Source organism: Staurois parvus, unplaced genomic scaffold (assembly GCF_062004578.1).
Source record: "Staurois parvus isolate SC_StPar_1 unplaced genomic scaffold, SC_StPar_1.0 ptg002535l, whole genome shotgun sequence".
In the NCBI taxonomy this organism is placed as follows: Eukaryota; Metazoa; Chordata; class Amphibia; order Anura; family Ranidae; genus Staurois; species Staurois parvus.
This window is the reverse complement of record NW_028320331.1, coordinates 41,877-63,354: the sequence shown is the minus strand read 5'-3', so window position 1 is coordinate 63,354 and position 21,478 is coordinate 41,877. Positions and strand designations below refer to the sequence as shown.

The 21,478-nt window shown below is 50.9% G+C and overlaps 1 protein-coding gene across 1 annotated transcript in view; it reads left to right on the top strand.

The window, feature by feature from the left end:
- Window positions 1–1,177: 1,177 nt before the first annotated feature.
- LOC149430675 (uncharacterized) overlaps window positions 1,178–21,478 on the top strand; it is a 58,840-nt gene continuing 38,539 nt past the window's right edge. Inside the window, exons 1-3 of the mRNA XM_089666115.1 lie at window positions 1,178–2,651; window positions 18,135–18,176; window positions 20,957–21,002. Of these exons, the coding sequence (XP_089522241.1) occupies window positions 18,162–18,176; window positions 20,957–21,002 (61 nt within the window). The 5' untranslated portion in view covers window positions 1,178–2,651; window positions 18,135–18,161. The remainder of the gene's footprint in view (window positions 2,652–18,134; window positions 18,177–20,956; window positions 21,003–21,478) is intronic.

Sequence of the window (21,478 nt, the reverse complement as noted above, 5' to 3'; positions counted from 1 at the left end):
TAACTGTGGGGGGTGGACTGGTAGGAGGAGTAGAAGATTCCATTATTAGCTGAGGGCGGGATAGGCTTCCCTGAAGAGACCGGTTTTCAGAGATCGCCTAAAAGTGAGCAGAGTAGGCGATAGCCTGATAAATTGGGGTAGAGAGTTCCAGAGGATGGGGGAAGCTCTGGAGAAGTCCTGGAGACCAGCATGGGAGGAGGAGACAAGGGAGCTACAGAGCAGGAGGTCCACCTATTTATTGTTGATGCCTTGCGATTGGCTGATTAGCGATTTGTGTTACCAAGAAATTGAACAGGTGGACCTAATAAAGTGGCCGGTGAGTGTAGATCCTCTGCAGCAACCATAGATCCCCCAGCAGCCATCACCAATAGATCCTCCGGCACCCTTTGCAATTATATACATTCAGTGCTGGAGGTACCAGAACTGCGTTCCCGCTGAAAAAAAATCCCTGGTCGTACCACTCTCAAGGTGAAAGAGGGGAGCCGGGGTGGTAATACAATAAATAGGCACTGTGTTGCCCACCAAAGTCTCCCGCGGGTTGCTTGGCTCAGTATACTGCACCTGACTCATCTGATAACAATGAAAACTCTGCGCCGCGGGCAAGACCCAGAAGAAACCAAAAATAAAGAAACACAGATGGCTGCTGCAGTCTTCAAAATGTGTCCATGTTGGGTAGCCCTGGCTCTTCATTTACGGGGCACTTGGCAAAGGATAGGTCCACCAGACAAGAGCCCCATTTTATCTCTGTAGGAAGGAGGCCTAAGATTGTTAGAGTTCAGAGTTATGAATTTTTTTTGTTCAAGTATTTTTATTCATTCTTTAACATCAGTAGAACAATAGAAACATGTAGGCCGGGGAGCAGGTCCAAAAAAAATACAGAAAAAACCGAGAGCACAGATAATCCACTGCATGGCATCCAATGTGTCCAGTTCAAAGTCAAGTCAAATATTTGACAACAATGGATCCAGAGGCGAGTTTCTCTGTGAATATTTCTTTTTCCAGTCGATCCCTGTCCGTGTGGCCCTCGGGGCCGTGCCTGGAAGCTGATACTTGGATGCATTTTGATGTTTCAGGAATGTTTCAGGGCGAGTGTCCTGGCAAGTGGCCATAATGTGGGGCCCCTTCTGTCCGTGGCTTAGGTGTGTCCTATCAGCAGCTGGATAAAATAGCTAAACATACAGAGAACATTTATTACTGAACATGTCCTAAAGAGAAGAGCCAACCATCTCCACAACTGTGCTGGTGGAAGAAACCAGATCTACTGCCTAAGGGTGCCGGTGGAAGAAACCAGACCTACTACCTAAGGGTGCCGGTGGAAGAAACCAGACCTACTACCTAAGGGTGCCGGTGGAAGAAACCAGATCTACCACCTAAGGGTGCTGGTGGAAGAAACCAGATCTACTGCCTAAGGGTGCTAGTGGAAGAAACCAGATCTACCGCCTAAGGGTGCTGGTGGAAGAAACCAGATCTACTGCCTAAGGGTGCTAGTGGAAGAAACCAGATCTACCGCCTAAGGGTGCTGGTGGAAGAAACCAGGTCTACAGCCTAAGGGTGCTGGTGGAAGAAACCAGACCTACTACCTAAGGGTGCTGGTGCAAGAAACCAGATCTACCGCCTAAGGGTGCTGGTGGAAGAAACCAGGTCTACAGCCTAAGGGTGCTGGTGGAAGAAACCAGATCTACTACCTAAGGGTGCTGGTGGAAGAAACCAGATCTACTACCTAAGGGTGCTAGTGGAAGAAACCAGATCTACCACCTAAGGGTGCTGGTGGAAGAAACCAGGTCTACAGCCTAAGGGTGCTGGTGGAAGAAACCAGACCTACTACCTAAGGGTGCTGGTGGAAGAAACCAGGTCTACAGCCTAAGGGTGCTGGTGGAAGAAACCAGGTCTACAGCCTAAGGGTGCTGGTGGAAGAAACCAGATCTACTACCTAAGGGTGCTAGTGGAAGAAACCAGATCTACCACCTAAGGGTGCTGGTGGAAGAAACCAGGTCTACAGCCTAAGGGTGCTGGTGGAAGAAACCAGACCTACTACCTAAGGGTGCTGGTGGAAGAAACCAGACCTACTACCTAAGGGTGCTGGTGGAAGAAACCAGATCTACCGCCTAAGGGTGCTGGTGGAAGAAACCAGGTCTACAGCCTAAGGGTGCTGGTGGAAGAAACCAGACCTACTACCTAAGGGTGCTGGTGGAAGAAACCAGATCTACCGCCTAAGGGTGCCGGTGGAAGAAACCAGATCTACCGCCTAAGGGTGCCAGTGGAAGAAACCAGATCTACCACCTAAGGGTGCTGGTGGAAGAAACCAGATCTACCACCTAAGGGTGCCAGTGGAAGAAACCAGATCTACCGCCTAAGGGTGCTAGTGGAAGAAACCAGATCTACCACCTAAGGGTGCCAGTGGAAGAAACCAGATCTACCGCCTAAGGGTGCTAGTGGAAGAAACCAGATCTACAACCTAAGGGTGCCGGTGGAAGAAACCAGATCTACAACCTAAGGGTGCTGCCTGGGAAATGAGACTACCTGCCTAGACTGGATGGTGGATTGGGAGGTACTGATGGAATATCAGACTCTCTCCTATAAGTAGTATTGAACAGAACCGGGACCGGTGCCGGTCTGTGTCCAGCTCCAGACGACAGCTCTCAGGACTAACTGTAAGTGGACGGGGCTCTGATGGGGGGTGTCTCCATGGACCTTGGGGTATAGGTGTGAGAGATAGAGGAAGGAAGGAAGGCACAGGAGAATGGAAGGATGCATTGAAGAAAAGGGAGGATGGAAAGATGAACAGATGGATGGATGGATACAGTAGATGGGAGGATGAATAAATGAAAGGAAGGAAGGATACCTGTATGGAAGGGAAGAAGGAAGGAAGGAAGGAAGGAAAGAAAGAAAGAAAGAAAGAAAGAAAGAAAGAAAGAAAGAAAGAAAGAAAGAAAGAAAGAAAGAAAGAAAGAACAGGAGGATGGATGGATGGATTCATTGAAGAAAAGAGAGGATGGATGGATGGATAGATAGATAGAAAACAAGGAAGGAAAGATGGATGGATGGATGGATTGATAGATGGATACAGTAGATGGGAGGATGAATAAAAGGAAGGAAGGAAGAATGGATGAGAGGGTGGATAGGAAGGAAGGAAGGCACAGGAGGATGGATGGATGGATGGATGGAAGGATGCATTGAAGAAAAGGGAGGATGGATGGGAGAATGGAGGGATGGAAAGAAAAGAAGGAAGGAAAGATGAACAGATGGATGGATGGATGGATGGATTGAAGAAAAGGGAGGATGGATGAGAGGATGGATGGGTGGAAAGAAAAGAAGGAAGGAAAGATGAACGGATGGATGGATGGATGGATGGATGGATGGATACAGTAGATGGGAGGATGAATACAAGGAAGGAAGGGACAGGAGGATGGATGGATGGAAAGAAAAGGAGGAAGGAAAGATAGACAGATGGATAGATGGGAGGAAAGAAAGATAAATGTATGGAAGGAAGGAAGGCACAGGAGGATGAATGGATGAGAGGATGGATGGATAGATGGAAATAAGGAAAGAAAGGTGAACGGATGAATGATGAATGTATGGAAGGGAAGAGAAGGGTGGAAGGAAAGGAATGAGAGGAGGAAGGAAGGAAGGCAGGCACAGGACAATGGATGGATGAATGGATGGATGCATTCAAGAAAAGGGAGATGGATGAATAGATAGATGGAAAGAAAAGAAGGAAGGAAAGATGGATGGATGGATGGATGGATACAGTAGATGGGAGGATGAATACAAGGAAGGAAGGGACAGGAGGATGGATGGAAAGAAAAGGAGGAAGGAAAGATGGACAGATGGATAGATGGGAGGATGAATAAAGGGAAGGAAAGAAGGATAAATGTATGGAAGGAAGGAAGGCACAGGAGGATGGATGGATGAGAGGATGCATTGAAGAAAAGGGAGGATGGATGGGAGGATGGATAGATGGAAAGAAGGAAAGAAAGGTGAATGGATGGAAGGAAGGATAAATGTATGGAAGGGAAGAGAAGGGTGGAAGGAAAGGAAGAATGAGAGGAGGAAGGAAGGCAGGCACAGGACGAGGGATGGATGGATGGATGCATTCAAGAAAATGGAGATGGATGAATAGATAGATGGAAAGAAAAGAAGGAAGGAAAGATGGATGGATGGATGGATGGATGCAGTAGATGGGAGGATGAATACAAGGAAGGAAGGAAGGAAGGAAGGATACCTGTATGGAAGAGAAGAAGGAAGGATGAAAGGAAGAATAGATGTATCGAAGGGAAGGAAGGATGAGAGGGAGAATCGGAAGGAAGGAAGGAAGGCACAGGAGGATGGATGGGAGGGTGGGAGGACAGATGAAAAGAAGGAAGGAAAGGTGAACAGATGAATGAATGGATGGAAGGGAAGAGAAGAGTGGAAGGAAAGGATGGATGAGAGGATAGATAAAGGAAAGGAAAGGTGAATAAGAGGATGGATGGATGGATGGATGGATGGATGGAGGAAAGAAGAAGGAAGGGTGAATAAGAGGATGGATGGATGGATGGATAGATAGAACAGGAAGGAAGGAAGAATGAGAGCATGGATGGAGGGATGGATGGATAGATAGATAGGAGAAAAGGAAGGAAGAATGAGAGGATGGATGGATGGAGGAAAAGAAAGGAAGACTGGCTGGGGGGGGGGGGGGGTTGGGGTTGGGGGTGGAGTTCCTCTTTGAGTCATTTTAGGCCAACAATGTGAATGTGTATAGAAATGTATATAAAATCCTCCGGAGGGGTGAAATCAATGCTGGTGAATGTGATAACACAGAAATATTACAGAGAGGTCACATGTAGCTCTGCCAGGAGATCTCAGATACTTTCCAAGGGAGAGGCCTCGTTGTTTTGATGTTCTTGGCTCAGAAAGGACGAGTAATGATAGAAATTTGGGTTAAAAAGCTACTTATGTCAATAATATGGCCCCTCCCATCATTCCTAACCCCTCCCCTCATTCAGCACTCTCGGTGACCCCCAGATATACCTCATTACTTTCATTGGCTCACCATGTCATCATGGGACACCTGGGCAACCTCCAGTCAGGTTTGATGGCATCCTTGGTGTCTTGATATGATTGATTGACTGGCCCCCTCCCAGACTCCAGGCTCCAGCACCTTCCTTCAGTCCATCTTCCACTCCAGCTCCCCCTGCTGTTCAGGCTCTCTCACATTTAAGGGTCGTCTTAGTCAGCTTGCCAGGCCTCCTGCCCTGGGGATTGGCCAGGTCCCCCTAAACATGCAAATCCAGGCCTCCTCCCCTCTTCCGCCATTCTTCTAGAAAGTTCCAGTAGTTTCTAGAAGGGTGGGAGGGCTCCAGAAGGCCTGACCTGTAGAGCCTCCCAGACTGGCCTGTAGTGACCTCACTGCCTCACTCCCAGGCTGACTCATCCCATGCTTCTAACAAGCCTCTATGTAATCCTAAAAATACTATCTACCTCGAGGGCGCTACAAAAGAAAGATGAATGATCATTTAAAAAGATACAGCTTGATGGACCCAAAGCAGCACGGCTTCAATGAGGGGGGATCATGTGGGATAAACTGATTCAGTTTTTTACTCTGTCTCCCCTGTTTTGGACCAGAGTGGTGCTGTGAACATTGTCTGCCATGATTTGAGCAAATCGATCGATATGATTCTATATAATGATCACATAGGAAATTATTGCAAGCTAGGACCTAACCTAGAGGAGGAAGGAGGTCCTGATTCCTCCATATAGATCTATCACTAGAGGGGTCACCGGCAGGAGGAAGGAGGTCCTGATTCCTCTATATAGATCTTATCACTAGAGGGGTCACCGGCAGGAGGAAGGAGGTCCTGATTCCTCTATATAGATCCTATCACTAGAGGGGTCACCGGCGGGAGAAAGGAGGTCCCGATTCCTCTATATAGATCCTATCACTAGAAGGGTCACCGGCGGGAGGAAGGAGGTCCGGATTCCTCTATATAGATCCTATCACTAGAGGGGTCACCGGCAGGAGGAAGGAGGTCCTGATTCCTCTATATAGATCCTATCACTAGAGGGGTCACCGGCGGGAGGAAGGAGATCCCGATTCCTCTATATAGATCCTATCACTAGAAGGGTCACCGGCGGGAGGAAGGAGGTCCGGATTCCTCTATATAGATCTTATCACTAGAGGGGTCACCGGCAGGAGGAAGGAGGTCCTGATTCTTCTATATAGATCTTTATATCACTAGAGGGGTCACCGGCAGGAGGAAGGAGGTCCTGATTCCTCTATATAGATCTTTATATCACTAGAGGGGTCACCGGCAGGAGGAAGGAGGTCCTGATTCCTCTATATAGATCCTATCACTAGAGGGGTCACCGGCGGGAGGAAGGAGGTCCGGATTCCTCTATATAGATCCTATCACTAGAGGGGTCACCGGCGGGAGGAAGGAGGTCCCGATTCCTCTATATAGATCCTATCACTAGAGGGGTCACCGGCGGGAGGAAGGAGATCCCGATTCCTCTATATAGATCCTATCACTAGAAGGGTCACCGGCGGGAGGAAGGAGGTCCGGATTCCTCTATATAGATCTTATCACTAGAGGGGTCACCGGCAGGAGGAAGGAGGTCCTGATTCCTCTATATAGATCCTATCACTAGAGGGGTCACCGGCGGGAGAAAGGAGGTCCCGATTCCTCTATATAGATCCTATCACTAGAAGGGTCACCGGCGGGAGGAAGGAGGTCCCGATTCCTCTATATAGATCCTATCACTAGAGGGGTCACCGGCGGGAGGAAGGAGGTCCCGATTCCTCTATATAGATCCTATCACTAGAGGGGTCACCGGCGGGAGGAAGGAGGTCCCGATTCCTCTATATAGATCTTTATATCACTAGAGGGGTCACCGGCGGGAGGAAGGAGGTCCCGATTCCTCTATATAGATCCTATCACTAGAGGGGTCACCGGCGGGAGGAAGGAGGTCCCGATTCCTCTATATAGATCCTATCACTAGAGGGGTCACCGGCGGGAGGAAGGAGGTCCCGATTCCTCTATATAGATCCTATCACTAGAGGGGTCACCGGCGGGAGGAAGGAGGTCCCGATTCCTCTATATAGATCCTATCACTAGAGGGGTCACCGGCGGGAGGAAGGAGGTCCCGATTCCTGTATATAGATCCTATCACTAGAGGGGTCACCGGCGGGAGGAAGGAGGTCCCGATTCCTCTATATAGATCCTATCACTAGAGGGGTCACCGGCGGGAGGAAGGAGGTCCCGATTCCTCTATATAGATCCTATCACTAGAGGGGTCACCGGCAGGAGGAAGGAGGTCCCGATTCCTCTATATAGATCCTATCACTAGAGGGGTCACCGGAAGGAGGAAGGAGGTCCTGATTCCTCTATATAGATCCTATCACTAGAGGGGTCACCGGCAGGAGGAAGGAGGTCCTGATTCCTCTATATAGATCTATATATCACTAGAGGGGTCACCGGCAGGAGGAAGGAGGTCCTGATTCCTCTATATAGATCCTATCACTAGAGGGGTCACCGGCAGGAGGAAGGAGGTCCTGATTCCTCTATATAGATCCTATCACTAGAGGGGTCACCGGCGGGAGGAAGGAGGTCCCGATTCCTCTATATAGATCCTATCACTAGAAGGGTCACCGGCGGGAGGAAGGAGGTCCCGATTCCTCTATATAGATCTTTATATCACTAGAGGGGTCACCGGCGGGAGGAAGGAGGTCCCGATTCCTCTATATAGATCCTATCACTAGAGGGGTCACCGGCGGGAGGAAGGAGGTCCCGATTCCTCTATATAGATCCTATCACTAGAGGGGTCACCGGCGGGAGGAAGGAGGTCCCGATTCCTCTATATAGATCCTATCACTAGAGGGGTCACCGGCGGGAGGAAGGAGGTCCCGATTCCTGTATATAGATCCTATCACTAGAGGGGTCACCGGCAGGAGGAAGGAGGTCCGGATTCCTCTATATAGATCCTATCACTAGAGGGGTCACCGGCAGGAGGAAGGAGGTCCGGATTCCTCTATATAGATCCTATCACTAGAGGGGTCACCGGCAGGAGGAAGGAGGCCCTGATTCCTCTATATAGATCTTTATATCACTAGAGGGGTCACCGGCAGGAGGAAGGAGGTCCTGATTCCTCTATATAGATCCTATCACTAGAGGGGTCACCGGCAGGAGGAAGGAGGTCCTGATTCCTCTATATAGATCTATATATCACTAGAGGGGTCACCGGCAGGAGGAAGGAGGTCCTGATTCCTCTATATAGATCCTATCACTAGAGGGGTCACCGGCAGGAGGAAGGAGGTCCCGATTCCTCTATATAGATCTTTATATCACTAGAGGGGTCACCGGCGGGAGGAAGGAGGTCCTGATTCCTCTATATAGATCCTATCACTAGAGGGGTCACCGGCAGGAGGAAGGAGGTCCTGATTCCTCTATATAGATCTATCACTAGAGGGGTCACCGGCGGGAGGAAGGAGGTCCTGATTCCTCTATATAGATCCTATCACTAGAGGGGTCACCGGCAGGAGGAAGGAGGTCCTGATTCCTCTATATAGATCTATCACTAGAGGGGTCACCGGCGGGAGGAAGGAGGTCCTGATTCCTCTATATAGATCCTATCACTAGAGGGGTCACCGGCAGGAGGAAGGAGGTCCTGATTCCTCTATATAGATCCTATCACTAGAGGGGTCACCGGCAGGAGGAAGGAGGTCCCGATTCCTCTATATAGATCTTTATATCACTAGAGGGGTCACCGGCGGGAGGAAGGAGGTCCTGATTCCTCTATATAGATCCTATCACTAGAGGGGTCACCGGCAGGAGGAAGGAGGTCCTGATTCCTCTATATAGATCTATCACTAGAGGGGTCACCGGCGGGAGGAAGGAGGTCCTGATTCCTCTATATAGATCCTATCACTAGAGGGGTCACCGGCAGGAGGAAGGAGGTCCTGATTCCTCTATATAGATCTATCACTAGAGGGGTCACCGGCGGGAGGAAGGAGGTCCTGATTCCTCTATATAGATCCTATCACTAGAGGGGTCACCGGCAGGAGGAAGGAGGTCCTGATTCCTCTATATAGATCCTATCACTAGAGGGGTCACCGGCAGGAGGAAGGAGGTCCCGATTCCTCTATATAGTTCCTATCACTAGAGGGGTCACCGGCAGGAGGAAGGAGGTCCCGATTCCTCTATATAGATCTATCACTAGAGGGGTCACCGGCAGGAGGAAGGAGGTCCTGATTCCTCTATATAGATCTATCACTAGAGGGGTCACCGGCGGGAGGAAGGAGGTCCTGATTCCTCTATATAGATCCTATCACTAGAGGGGTCACCGGCAGGAGGAAGGAGGTCCTGATTCCTCTATATAGATCTATCACTAGAGGGGTCACCGGCAGGAGGAAGGAGGTCCTGATTCCTCTATATAGATCCTATCACTAGAGGGGTCACCGGCAGGAGGAAGGAGGTCCCGATTCCTCTATATAGATCCTATCACTAGAGGGGTCACCGGCAGGAGGAAGGAGGTCCTGATTCCTCTATATAGATCCTATCACTAGAGGGGTCACCGGCGGGAGGAAGGAGGTCCTGATTCCTCTATATAGATCCTATCACTAGAGGTGTCACCGGCAGGAGGAAGGAGGTCCCGATTCCTCTATATAGATCCTATCACTAGAGGGGTCACCGGCAGGAGGAAGGAGGTCCTGATTCCTCTATATAGATCCTATCACTAGAGGGGTCACCGGCAGGAGGAAGGAGGTCCTGATTCCTCTATATAGATCTTTATATAACCAAGTCAGCTCCCCCCCAGTGTCAGAATTGCCACCACAGTCCCTCTAAAAAAAAAAAAATCCCAGTCTCTATCCCGCCATTTGTAAACGCTATAACTGTCACGTAAACCAATTAATTTACACGTATCGGGATTTTTTTTTTTTAGCGAAAACACGGAGCAGAAATTTATGACAAAATTAGATTTTTTTACTGGATGTGTTTAATAGCAAAATACAAATATTGTTTTTTTTTTGTCAAAATTGTCACTTTTTTTTGCCTATAGCGCAAAAAATTTAAACCGCACAGGTGATCAAATACCACCGAAAGAAAGCTCAATTCGTGGGAAAAAAAAGGACGTAAATTTAATTTGGGTGCAGCGTTGCATGACCGCGCAATTGTCAGATACAGTAACGCAGCGCCATAATGCAAAGAATGGCCTGGTCAAGAAGGCGGGGAAATTCTCTCCAGGGGGAGGGGTTAAAGTAGCGCAGTGCCGTAACGCAAAGCATGGGCTGGTCAGGAAGGGGGAGGGGGGAGAGGCTGCGGACCACCAACACGATCTGCTCCTGTTGCTCGCTGGATAATAAATTACTTTTTCCCAGAATGAAACAAAGGGGCGGGGTGACCTGGGTGATGTCATTGCCGGGACCCGGTCACCACCACCCTATGTGAATAGGTAGGGGGTACTTAGGGGGCACTTAGGGGGAACTCATTCACAAAAAAAAGTGAAAAGTAAATAAACACATAAACACCATTATTCTCAATCCTTTAGCAAAAGAAAAAGTCCCACAACAGACGGTACATCCACATCCATCACAATGCTCGGCGTCAGCCGAAAGAAGAAAACAGGCTTCCCTAATGTGATGGGGATGCCTCTCCGAGCAAGATAGGAGAAGGGGGGGGTGACACCATTTCCCAGATATCCCCCCCAAGTACAGATCTCCTCCATGCAGGGCCAGGACAAGGGGTGGGCAGGAGGGGCGGCTGCCCTGGGCGCAGTGGGAATTTAGGGGGGGTTGTGCTAGATGGGGGTGCTTTAGAGTGGGAAATTGTACTAGGAGGGTGGATTTGTGTTAGGAAGGGGGATTTGGGGTGGATTTCTGCTAGGAGGGGAAATTTGGGCGGGAGGCTTAGTGCCAGGAGAGGGGATTTAGGGGGGATTTTTGCTGGGAGATAGGGATTTGGAGGGGGGGGATTTATGTTCAGGGAGGAAATTTGAGAAGAAGAAGATTTATGCTAGGAGGAGGGGTTTGGGGAGGGAGAGGACTTGTGTTAGGAGGGGGGATTTGGGGAGGGAGAGGATTTGTGTTAGGAGGGGGGATTTGGGGAGGGAGAGGATTTGTGTTAGGAGGGGGGATTTGGGGAGGGAGAGGATTTGTGTTAGGAGGGGGGATTTGGGGAGGGAGAGGATTTGTGTTAGGAGGGGGGATTTGAAGGGGGGGAACTTATGTTTAGAGGAAACATTTGTGAGGAAGAGGATCGACTTGGGGAGGGAAAGGATTTCTGCTAGGAGGGGGGATTTGGGGAGCTAGAGGATTTGTGCTGGGAGGGGGGATTTGGGGAGGAAGAGGATTTGTGCTGGGAGGGGGGACTTGGGGAGGGAGAGGGGGATTTGGAGGGGGGATTTGGGTAGTAAGAGAGGGATTTGGAGGGGGGATTTGTGTTGGATTTGTGGTAGGAGGAGAAAATTGGGTGGGAGGCTTAGTGCCAGGAGAAGGGATTTAGGGGGGATTTGTGCTGGAAGGGGGGATTTGGGGATGGAGAGAACTTGTGCTGGGAGGGTGGAGGATTTACTGTATGTTCAGAGGGAAATTTGAGAGGAAGAGGTTTTTGATGGGGGGGGGGGGGGTTTGGGGAGGGATAGGTCTTGAGCTGGGAGAAGGGATTTCCAAGCACATGACCTTAGTCCGTAGGGTTTAATATTGAGTTGGCCCCGCCCTTTCCACACACATGACCTTTAATGGCCCCCCAGTCTTAGTCCGTAGGGTTTAATATTGAGTTGGCCCCGCCCTTTCCACACACATGACCTTTAATGGCCCCCCAGTCTTAGTCCGTAGGGTTCAATATTGAGTTGGCCCCGCCCTTTCCACACACATGACCTTTAATTGCCCCCCAGTCTTAGTCCGTAGGGTTCAATATTGAGTTGGCCCCGCCCTTTCCACACACATGACCTTTAATGGCCCCCCAGTCTTAGTCCGTAGGGTTCAATATTGAGTTGGCCCCGCCCTTTGCAGCTATAACAGCTTCAACTCTTCTGGGAAGGCCGTCCACAAGGTTTAGGAGGGTGTCTATGGGAAGGTTGGACCATTCTTCCAGAAGCACATTTGTCAGGTCAGGCACTGATGTCGGGGGAGGAGGCCTGGCTCGCAGTCTCCGCTCTAATTCATCCCAAAGGGGTTCTATGGGGTTGAGGTCAGGACTCTGTGCAGGACAGTCAAGTTCCTCCACCCCAAACTGGCTCCTCCATGTCTTTATGGACCTTGCTTTGTGCACTGGTGGGCAGTCATGTTGGAACAGGAAGGGGCCATCCCCAAACTCCTCCCACAAAGTTGGGAGCAGGAAATTGTCCAATATGTCGCCTTAAGAGTTCCCTTCACTGGAACTAGGGGGCCAACCCAACCCCTGAGGAACACCCCCACACCATAATCCCCCCTCCACCAAACTGTACACTTGGCACAATGCAGTCAGGCAAGTACCGTTCTCCTGGCCACCACCAAACCCAGACACATCCATGGGATTGTCAGACAGAGAAGCGTGATTGGTCCCTCCAGAGAACACGTCTCCTCTGCTCTAGAGTCCAGTGGCAGCGTGCTTTACACCACGGCATCCGACGCTTTGCATTGCACTTGGTGATGGAAGGCTTGGATGCAGCTGCTCGGCCATGGAAACCCATTCCATGAAGTTCTCTACGCACTGTTGTTGGGCTCATCTGAAGGCCACACCAAGTTTGGAGGTCTTTAGCTATTGACTCTGCAGACAGTTGGCGACTTCTGCGCACTGTGCGCTTCAGCATGCGCTAACCCCGCCCTGTCATGTGACGTGGCCTACCACTTGGTGGCTGAGTGGCTGTTGTTCCCAGTGGCTTCCACTTTGTTATAATCCCACTAACAGTTGAGCATGGAATATTTAGTAGCCAGGAAATGTCACGGATGGACTTATTGCCCAGGTGGCCACCTATCACGGGACCACGCTTGGAGTCACTGAGCTCCTGAGAGCGACCCATTCTTTCACCAATGTTTGTAGAAGCCGTCTGCATGCCTAGTATATACTGTATACATCCCATGCAGTCCCTGTGACTGTTGTAGCAGAAGTCAGGTCCCCGGGAGGGCACAGTGGAAGGGACAATGACCCCGGTGTGCACACTGCTGACCTCCTCATACACACGGAGACTTTGGACGGGAGAGTCGCTGGAATGGTGAGCAGAGACTTCCCGTTGTCATCACCCGATGCCTGTCCCCGGGGGACTTCCTGCAACCCTCTGCAACCTCCATGGAGGGCCGGAGGGGGCTCAGGGGGGACATGAGTTCAATGACATACAGGAACCCCAGACTGTCCTTCTGAGGGACAAGGACAATCATTCTGGGGATGCTGGAGAGACGTAGACACAGAAGATGGGACATCTCTGTCATACAGGAACCCCTCTACTATACAGGGACTTCTCTGTTATACAGGAACCCCTCCACCATACAGGGACCCTTCACCATACAGGGACTTTTCCATCATACAGAGACCCCTCCACCCTACAGGAACCCTTCCACTATACAGGGACTTCTCCATCAAACAGGGACTTTTCCATCATACAGAGACCCTTCACCATACAGGGACCCCTCCACCATACAGGGACTTCTCCACCATACAGGGACTTTTCCATCATACAGGGATCCCTCCACCATACAGGGACTGCTCCATCATACAGGGACCCCTCCACCGTACAGGGACTTCTCCATCATACAGGGACTGCTCCATCATACAGGGACTGCTCTATCATACAGGGATCCCTCCACCAAACAGGGGCTTCTCCATCACACAGGGACCCCTCCACCATACAGGGACCCCTCCACCATACAGGGACTTCTCCATCATACAGAGACCCCTCCACCATACATGGGACTCCTCCACCATACAGGGACTTCTCCATCATACAGAGACCCCTCCATCATACAGGGACCCCTCCATCATACAGGGACCCCTCCACTATACAGGGACCCCTCCACCATACAGGGACTTCTCCATCATACGCTGTTTCAATGTGAATTCCCCGTAAGACAGAAGGGGGAGAGGGAGGAGGGGAAGGAGACATAGGAATATGAGGGAGAAAGATGGGAGAGATGAGAAAGTAGGAGGGGGGGGGGTGAGAGACGGAGGGGAGGGGGGAGGTGAGGGAGGGGTGAGAGAGAGAGAGGGGAGAGAGAGGAGGGTGGGGGTGACAGAGAGAGGAGGGTGGGGGTGAGGGAGGGGTGAGAGAGGGGGGGTGGTGAAAGAGAGGGTGAGGTGGGGTTGAGAGAGAGGAGGGTGGGGGTGACAGAGAGGAGGGGTGACAGAGAGGGGGGTGGAGGTGAGACATGGGGGTGAGAAAGAGAGAGGAGGGTGGGGTGAGAGAGAGGAGGGTGGGAGAGAGGGGGCGGGGGTGACAAAGAGGGGGGTGAGAGAGAGGGGGTGAGAAATGGGAGTGAGGGGGGTGAGGGTGAGAGAGATGGAGGAGGGATGGGGTGACAGAGGGTGGGAGAGAGGGGGGTGGGGGTGAGAGAGAGAAAGAGGAGGGTGAGGTGACAGAGAGGGGGGTGAGAAGGGAAATTGGGGGGTGAAAGAGAGGGAGGGTGAAAGAGTGAGTTGCTGGGGGGGGGTTGAGAGAGGGGGGTGGGAGATAAGAGAAGGGTGAGGAGTGGGGGGGTTGAGAGAGGGGGGTAAACCTCCCCCCCCCAGCTCCTTAGCTGCTTCCTGTACATGCTGTCCTGGCACACGTCTGGCTCTGTGTGTTCATCTGGTGCTGCCTCCACATCGAATATCTGCTTCTTCGATCGCACAGAAGAGCCGGAGAAGCACTGGTGGGCGGAGGAGGGGAACCCGTAAAAGCAATCCAGCAGCTAATCAGCCACCAGCATTGCTTTTAGGTGAAATGGCATCACTGGGTGAAAAAAAAAAATCTGCAGCCATTACCCCGGTATGACCACTCGAAGCCAATCACGCACATGGATGTGATTTGGGGGTCAAGTGGTTAACTGGCAATTGCACGATCATGCAACACTTCACCCAAATAACATTTTCATCATTTTTTTTTTCACACAGATAGAAATGTATTTTGATGGTATTTAATCACCGCTGGGTGTTTTATTTATTTTTATTATATTAACGAAAAAATACAGAAATTTAAAAAAAAAAAAACACATTTTTTTTCTTTGTTTCTGTTATAAAATTTTGCAAACAAATGATCTTCCTTCATAAATTTAGGCCAAAATGTATTCCGCTACTTTTCCTCGGTAAAAAAATAACCCGAATCAGTGTGACTGGTGGGGCGGTGGTCAGGGACACAGTACAGTGTCATCATGTGACTGGTGGGGCGGTGGTCGGGGACACAGTACAGTGTCGTCATGTGACTGGTGGGGCGGTGGTCGGGGACACAGTACAGTGTCGTCATGTGACTGGTGGGGCGGTGGTCGGGGACACAGTACAGTGTCATCATGTGACTGGTGGGGCGGTGGTCGGGGACACAGTACAGTGTCGTCATGAGACTGGTGGGGCGGTGGTCGGGGACACAGTACAGTGTCATCATGTGACTGGTGGGGCGGTGGTCGGGGACACAGTACAGTGTCATCATGTGACTGGTGGGGCGGGTGGTCGGGGACACAGTACAGTGTCATCATGTGACTGGTGGGGCGGTGGTCGGGGGACACAGTACAGTGTCATCATGTGACTGGTGGGGCGGTGGTCGGGGGACACAGTACAGTGTCATCATGTGACTGGTGGGGCGGTGGTCGGGGACACAGTACAGTGTCATCATGTGACTGGTGGGGCGGTGGTCGGGGACACAGTACAGTGTCATCATGTGACTGGTGGGGCGGTGGTCGGGGACACAGTACAGTGTCATCATGTGACTGGTGGGGCGGTGGTCGGGGACACAGTACAGTGTCATCATGTGACTGGTGGGGCGGTGGTCGGGGACACAGTACAGGGTCATCATGTGACTGGTGGGGCGGTGGTAAGCGATTTAACAGAACCTGTTCCCCCTTACATCAAAAGTTCCCAAGAGAGTGCCCCCTTACATCAGTGTCCCCATCAGAGTGCCCCCTTACATCAGTGTCCCCATCAGAGTGCCCCCTTATATTCGTGTTCCCCTCAGAGTGCCCCCTTACATCAGTGTCCCCATCAGAGTGCCCCCTTATATTAGTGTTCCCCTCAGAGTGCCCCCTTACATCAGTGTCCCCATCAGAGTGCCTCCTTACATCAGTGTTCCCATCAGGGTGCCCCCTTACATCAGTGTCCCATCACAGTGCCCCCTTGCATCAGTGTCCCCATCAGAGTGCCCCCTTACATCAGTGTCCCCATCAGAGTGCCCCCTTATATTAGTGTTCCCCTCAGAGTGCCCCCTTACATCAGTGTCCCCATCAGAGTGCCTCCTTACATCAGTGTTCCCATCAGGGTGCCCCCTTACATCAGTGTCCCATCACAGTGCCCCCTTGCATCAGTGTTCCCATCAGAGTGCCCCCTTGCATCAGTGTCCCCATCAGGGTGCCCCCTTACATCATTGTTCACATCAGAGTGCCCCCTTACATCAAACTTCCCAAAAGAGTGCCCCCTTACATCAGTGTCCCCATCAGAGAGCCCCCTTATATCAGTGTCCACATCAAAGTGCCCCCTTGCATCAGTGCCTCCACCAGAATTACCACTTATATCAAGGTCCCCAAGAGAGTGCCCTGTTAACTTGGGGTCCCCAACAGAGTGCCCCCTTATATCAGTGTTCCCATCAGAGTGTCCCTTTACATCAGTATCCTAATCAGACTGCCCCCTTACATCAAAGTTCCCAACTGAGAGCCCCCTTACATCAGTGCCCCCACTAGAGTTCCCACTTATATCAAGGTCCCCAAGAGAGTGCCCCCTTAACCTATGGTCCCCAACAGAGTGCCCCCTTATATGAGGGTCCCCATCAGAGTTCCCCCTTATTTCAGGGTCCCTATCAGAGTGCCCCCTTATATCAGGGTCCCCATCAGAGTGTCTTCTTACATCAGTGTCCTAATCAGAGTGCCCCCTTACATCAATGTTCCCATCAGAGTGCCCCCTTACATCAAAGTTCCCAACCGAGTGCCCCCTTACATCAGTGCCCCCACCAGAGTTCCCACTTATATCAAGGTCCCCAAGAGAGTGCCCCCTTAACTTAGGGTCCCCAACAGAGTGCCCCCTTATATCAGGGTCCCTATCAGAGTGTCTCCTTACATCATGGTCCCCATCAGAGTGCCCCCTTACATCAGTGCCCCACCAGAGTTCCCACTTATATCAAGGTCCCCAAGAGAGTGCCCCCTTAACCTATAGTCCCCAACAGAGTGCCCCCGTATATGAGGGTCCCCATCAGAGTGCCTCCTTACATCAGTGCCCCCACCAGAGTTCCCACTTATATCAAGGTCCCCATCAGAGTGCACATCAATTGTTACCGCCCTAGTGCCCTTACATATGATCAGTTATCCCCATCAGAGTGCCCCCTTACATCAGGTGTCCCCATCAGAGTGCCCCTTACATCAGGTGTCCCCATTACAGTGCCCCCTTACATGGACTGCCCCCATCAGACCTGTCCCACCTGGGGGAGCATGACTAAAATCTGGGGGGGCACAGCCCTCCCCAGCTCCTCCCTAAATCCAGCCCTGTCCACCGGACACAGCGGTTGCGTGATTGCACCACTGCTCACCCCAGGGGGGGGGCACCCTAGTCTGCAAATGCATGTCCTGGTATGTCGCTGTGCTGCCCGCACGCGGTAGATTTACTGTGAGTGGGTTGGCAAGGGGCTAAGCCTTAATATTACCGCACATTCTCAATAAGGAGCTTCAGACTATCAATAAAGCAAAACATTTTATAACTCAACAAATACGGGTGATATTAAAATTCTGAAATCAGCTTAATAAAGTACCTACAAGGACCCCCCCCCCCCCAAGTTGTTCTGTGACTCCTTGTTGACCTGGAGACCACAAACTCTGGTGATGTCTCTGTGGTACGGATTGGACTTCAGAGGTTCCCCAGTTGTGTTCTTCAGCCATAGAGGGGTCACGTCAGGAGACCCCCCCCCCCATCTAGCTGTGTGATCTCTATAGGTTATCATATCCAATAGACTGGAATTCGGAGGGTACTGGGGTACCGGGGAACGACCTCTCAGTCTCTGCCTCTTGTGTCTCTATCCAGGTGAAGATCCATCCCCCCGGGGACACAATGCCGAAGATTTTGGTAAGTTCTAAACGGAGATTGGTTGAAGATACGTATCAATGGACCTACAAGTCCTCAGTCTGCTCCCTAGTGATCAGATTGTATCCAGGGCTGGATCTAGCCGATCAGATCTGGGGGTGCAGGAGAAGAAGTCCGGGGGCAGAATGTCAGTAGTGTGACGGAGGTGCAGAAATCCAGTATTCCTTGTTGGCTTGGCACGCTCGGCGCGTCACAACCCGGGAGTGGAGAGGTGGCGTGGAAGTGAACCCTGAGATGTATAAGGCTGTCTTTGGATTAGGATGATTAAGCAGAACCTGTGCGCCCTCATATAGGTTGTCCCATCAAAGTCCCTCCTTACATCAAGAATCCTCACCAGAGTTCCCCCTGGAGGGTTCCTACAAGAGCCCCACCCCCAACTACATCAGGTGTCCCTATCAGAGTGCCCCCTTATATAGGTTGTCCCATCAAAGTCCCTCCTTACATCAAGAATCCTCACCAGAGTTCCCCCTGGACCTGGAGGGTTCCTACAAGAGCCCCACCCCCTTACATCAGGTGTCCCTATCAGAGTGCCCCCTTACATCAAATGCCTCCTCAGAGTGCCCCCTTACATCAAATGCCTCCTCAGAGTGCCCCCTTACATCAAATGCCTCCTCAGAGTGCCCCCTTACATCAATTGCTTTCTCAGAGTGCCCCCTTACATCAATTGCTTCCTCAGAGTGCCCCCTTACATCAATTGCTTCCTCAGAGTGCCCCCTTATATAATTGCTCCATCAGAGTGCCCCCTTGCATCAATTGCTTCCTCAGAGTGCCCCCTTATATCATTACCCTATCAGAGTGCCCCCGTGCATCAATTTCCCTATCAATGTGCCCCCTTACATAAGTTACCCTATCAAAGTGCCCTTTACATCAGTTTCCCCAGCAGTGTCCCCATCAGAATACCCCCTTACATCAAGAATCCTCATCAGAGTTCCCCCTGATATCAGGGTTCCTACGATAGTCCCCCCTTACATCAAGGTGACCCCATCAGAGTGCCCCTTTACATCAATTGCCTCCTCAGAGTGCCCCCTTATCTCATTGCCCTATCAGAGTGCCCCCTTACATCAATTGCCCTATCAGATTGCCCCTCACATTAGTTACCCTATCAGAGTGCCCCATTACATCAATTGCCTTGTCAGAGTGCTCCCTTATATCAAATGTCCCCATCAGAATACCCCCTTACATCAAGAATCCTCATCAGAGTTCCCCCTGATATCACGGTTCCTACAATAGCCCCCCCTTACATCAGGTGCCCCTATCAGAGTGCCCCTTCACATCATTTGCCTCCTCAGAGTGTCCTCTTACATCATTGCCCCATCAGAGTGTCCCCTTACATCATTGCTTCATCAGAGTGCCCTCTTACATCATTGCCCCATCAGAGTGCCCCCTTACATCAATTGCCCCCTCAGAGTATCCCCTTATATCATTGCCCCATCAGAGTGTCCCCTTATATCATTGCCCCATCAGAGTGCCCCCTTACATCATTGCCCCATCAGAGTGCCCCCTTACATCAATTGCCTCCTCAGAGTGCCCTCTTACATCATTGCCCCATCAGAGTGCCCCCTTACATCATTGCCCCATCAGAGTGTCCCCTTACATCATTGCCCCATCAGAGTGCCCCCTTACATCATTGCCCCATCAGAGTGTCCCCTTACGTCATTGCCCCATCAGAGTGCCCCCTTACATCATTGCCCCATCAGAGTGCCCCCTTACATCAATTGCCTCCTCATAGTGTCCCCTTACATCATTGCCCCATCAGAGTGCCCCCTTACATCATTGCCCCATCAGAGTGCCCCCTTACATCATTGCCCCATCAGAGTACCCCCTTACATCAATTGCCTCCTCAGAGTGTCCCCTTACATCATTGCCCCATCAGAGTGCCCCTTACATCATTGCCCCATCAGAGTGCCCCCTTACATCATTGCCCCATCAGAGTGTTCCCTTACATCATTGCCCCATCAGAATACCCCCTTACATCAAGAATCCTCATCAGAGATCCCCCTGATATCACGGTTCCTACGATAGTCCCCCCTTACATCATTGCCCCATCAGAGTGCCCCCTTACATCATTGCCTCATCAGAGTGCCCCCTTACATCCTTGCCCCATCAGAGTGCCCCCTTATATCATTGCCCCCATCTAGTCTTGTGGATTAGCGGATGCACTCTCAAAAATCTGGGGGTGCACAGCTCACCCCAGCATCCTCCTAGATCCGGGCCTGATTGTAAGTATGTAGCAAGCCACATGGTGAGAGACTGAAGCACCATGCATTTCCCCTGACATCCAGGCCCCCCTGTGTGCCCCCCTGTATGCCCCCCCCCCCCAACCCCGCAGTGCTGTCCGCTTCCCTCCTTTCCTTCCAACCAGCAGCTGCCAGCACACAACAGGATCCTCCAGGATGGAGAGTGGGGGAACGGACCAGCAACTTCCTTTCCTGAATGAACACAATGAGTGATCGGTAACGATCACTCATTGTGTTCATTTATAATTGAAACTAAGTAAACTGTGTTTTCTTTTGCTTTTTTTTGGGGGGGGAGGCCTGTCAGGTTGGCTGTATGGGGCCCCGTGGTTTCTATCAGCAGCCCCGTACCTGTGTGATAGCATAGGTGCAAGTCACAATATTGTGGAGGAGAAGTCCTGGCTTCTGACATGATACAGTTTCAGCCCTCCGCAGAGTTCGGCCATCTTGGCGACTCTCGACAGTTCGCTCGTTAGGATATTTATCCAGACTCTGTGATACACACAATCGATCTGATTTGTTTTCCAGATTCTGGGCTTCCTCTGCGCAGGATTCCTGATTCCCTCTTCGTCAGGTGAGTGCCGCCAGTTTCCATTGTACAATCCCAACAAGACCCTGAAGGAACGTTCAGCTGGCCAGTCTTCATCTACGAAGGGGCTGCATAGCGGTCCTGTACAGATTGATTTACTCAATTTATAATGTTCAGCTTCCAAAAAAATATATTTTTTTTAATTCGGATAAATATAAAAAATACTAAAACAACCAGTGATCCCCTGCGCTGAGGGCCCCGCAATCGGGAAAAAGCAGCTAGGGAGCAAGTTGGCAACAAACGATCGGTAATATACGACGAGATGCAGCGCTAGTTACCGAATATTCAGTATAGTAAAAAGATAATCGATCAGCAAATAAAATAACAATCAAACCTCAAAATATAAAGGAAAATATTAGGAAGTGGAATAAGTTCCTACGGAGCAGCTGGAGGTCACACAAACGTGCCAGAAGAGGCGAAAGTTCCATCGATCAACATACACGGCCTCTTACCTGAAGCAT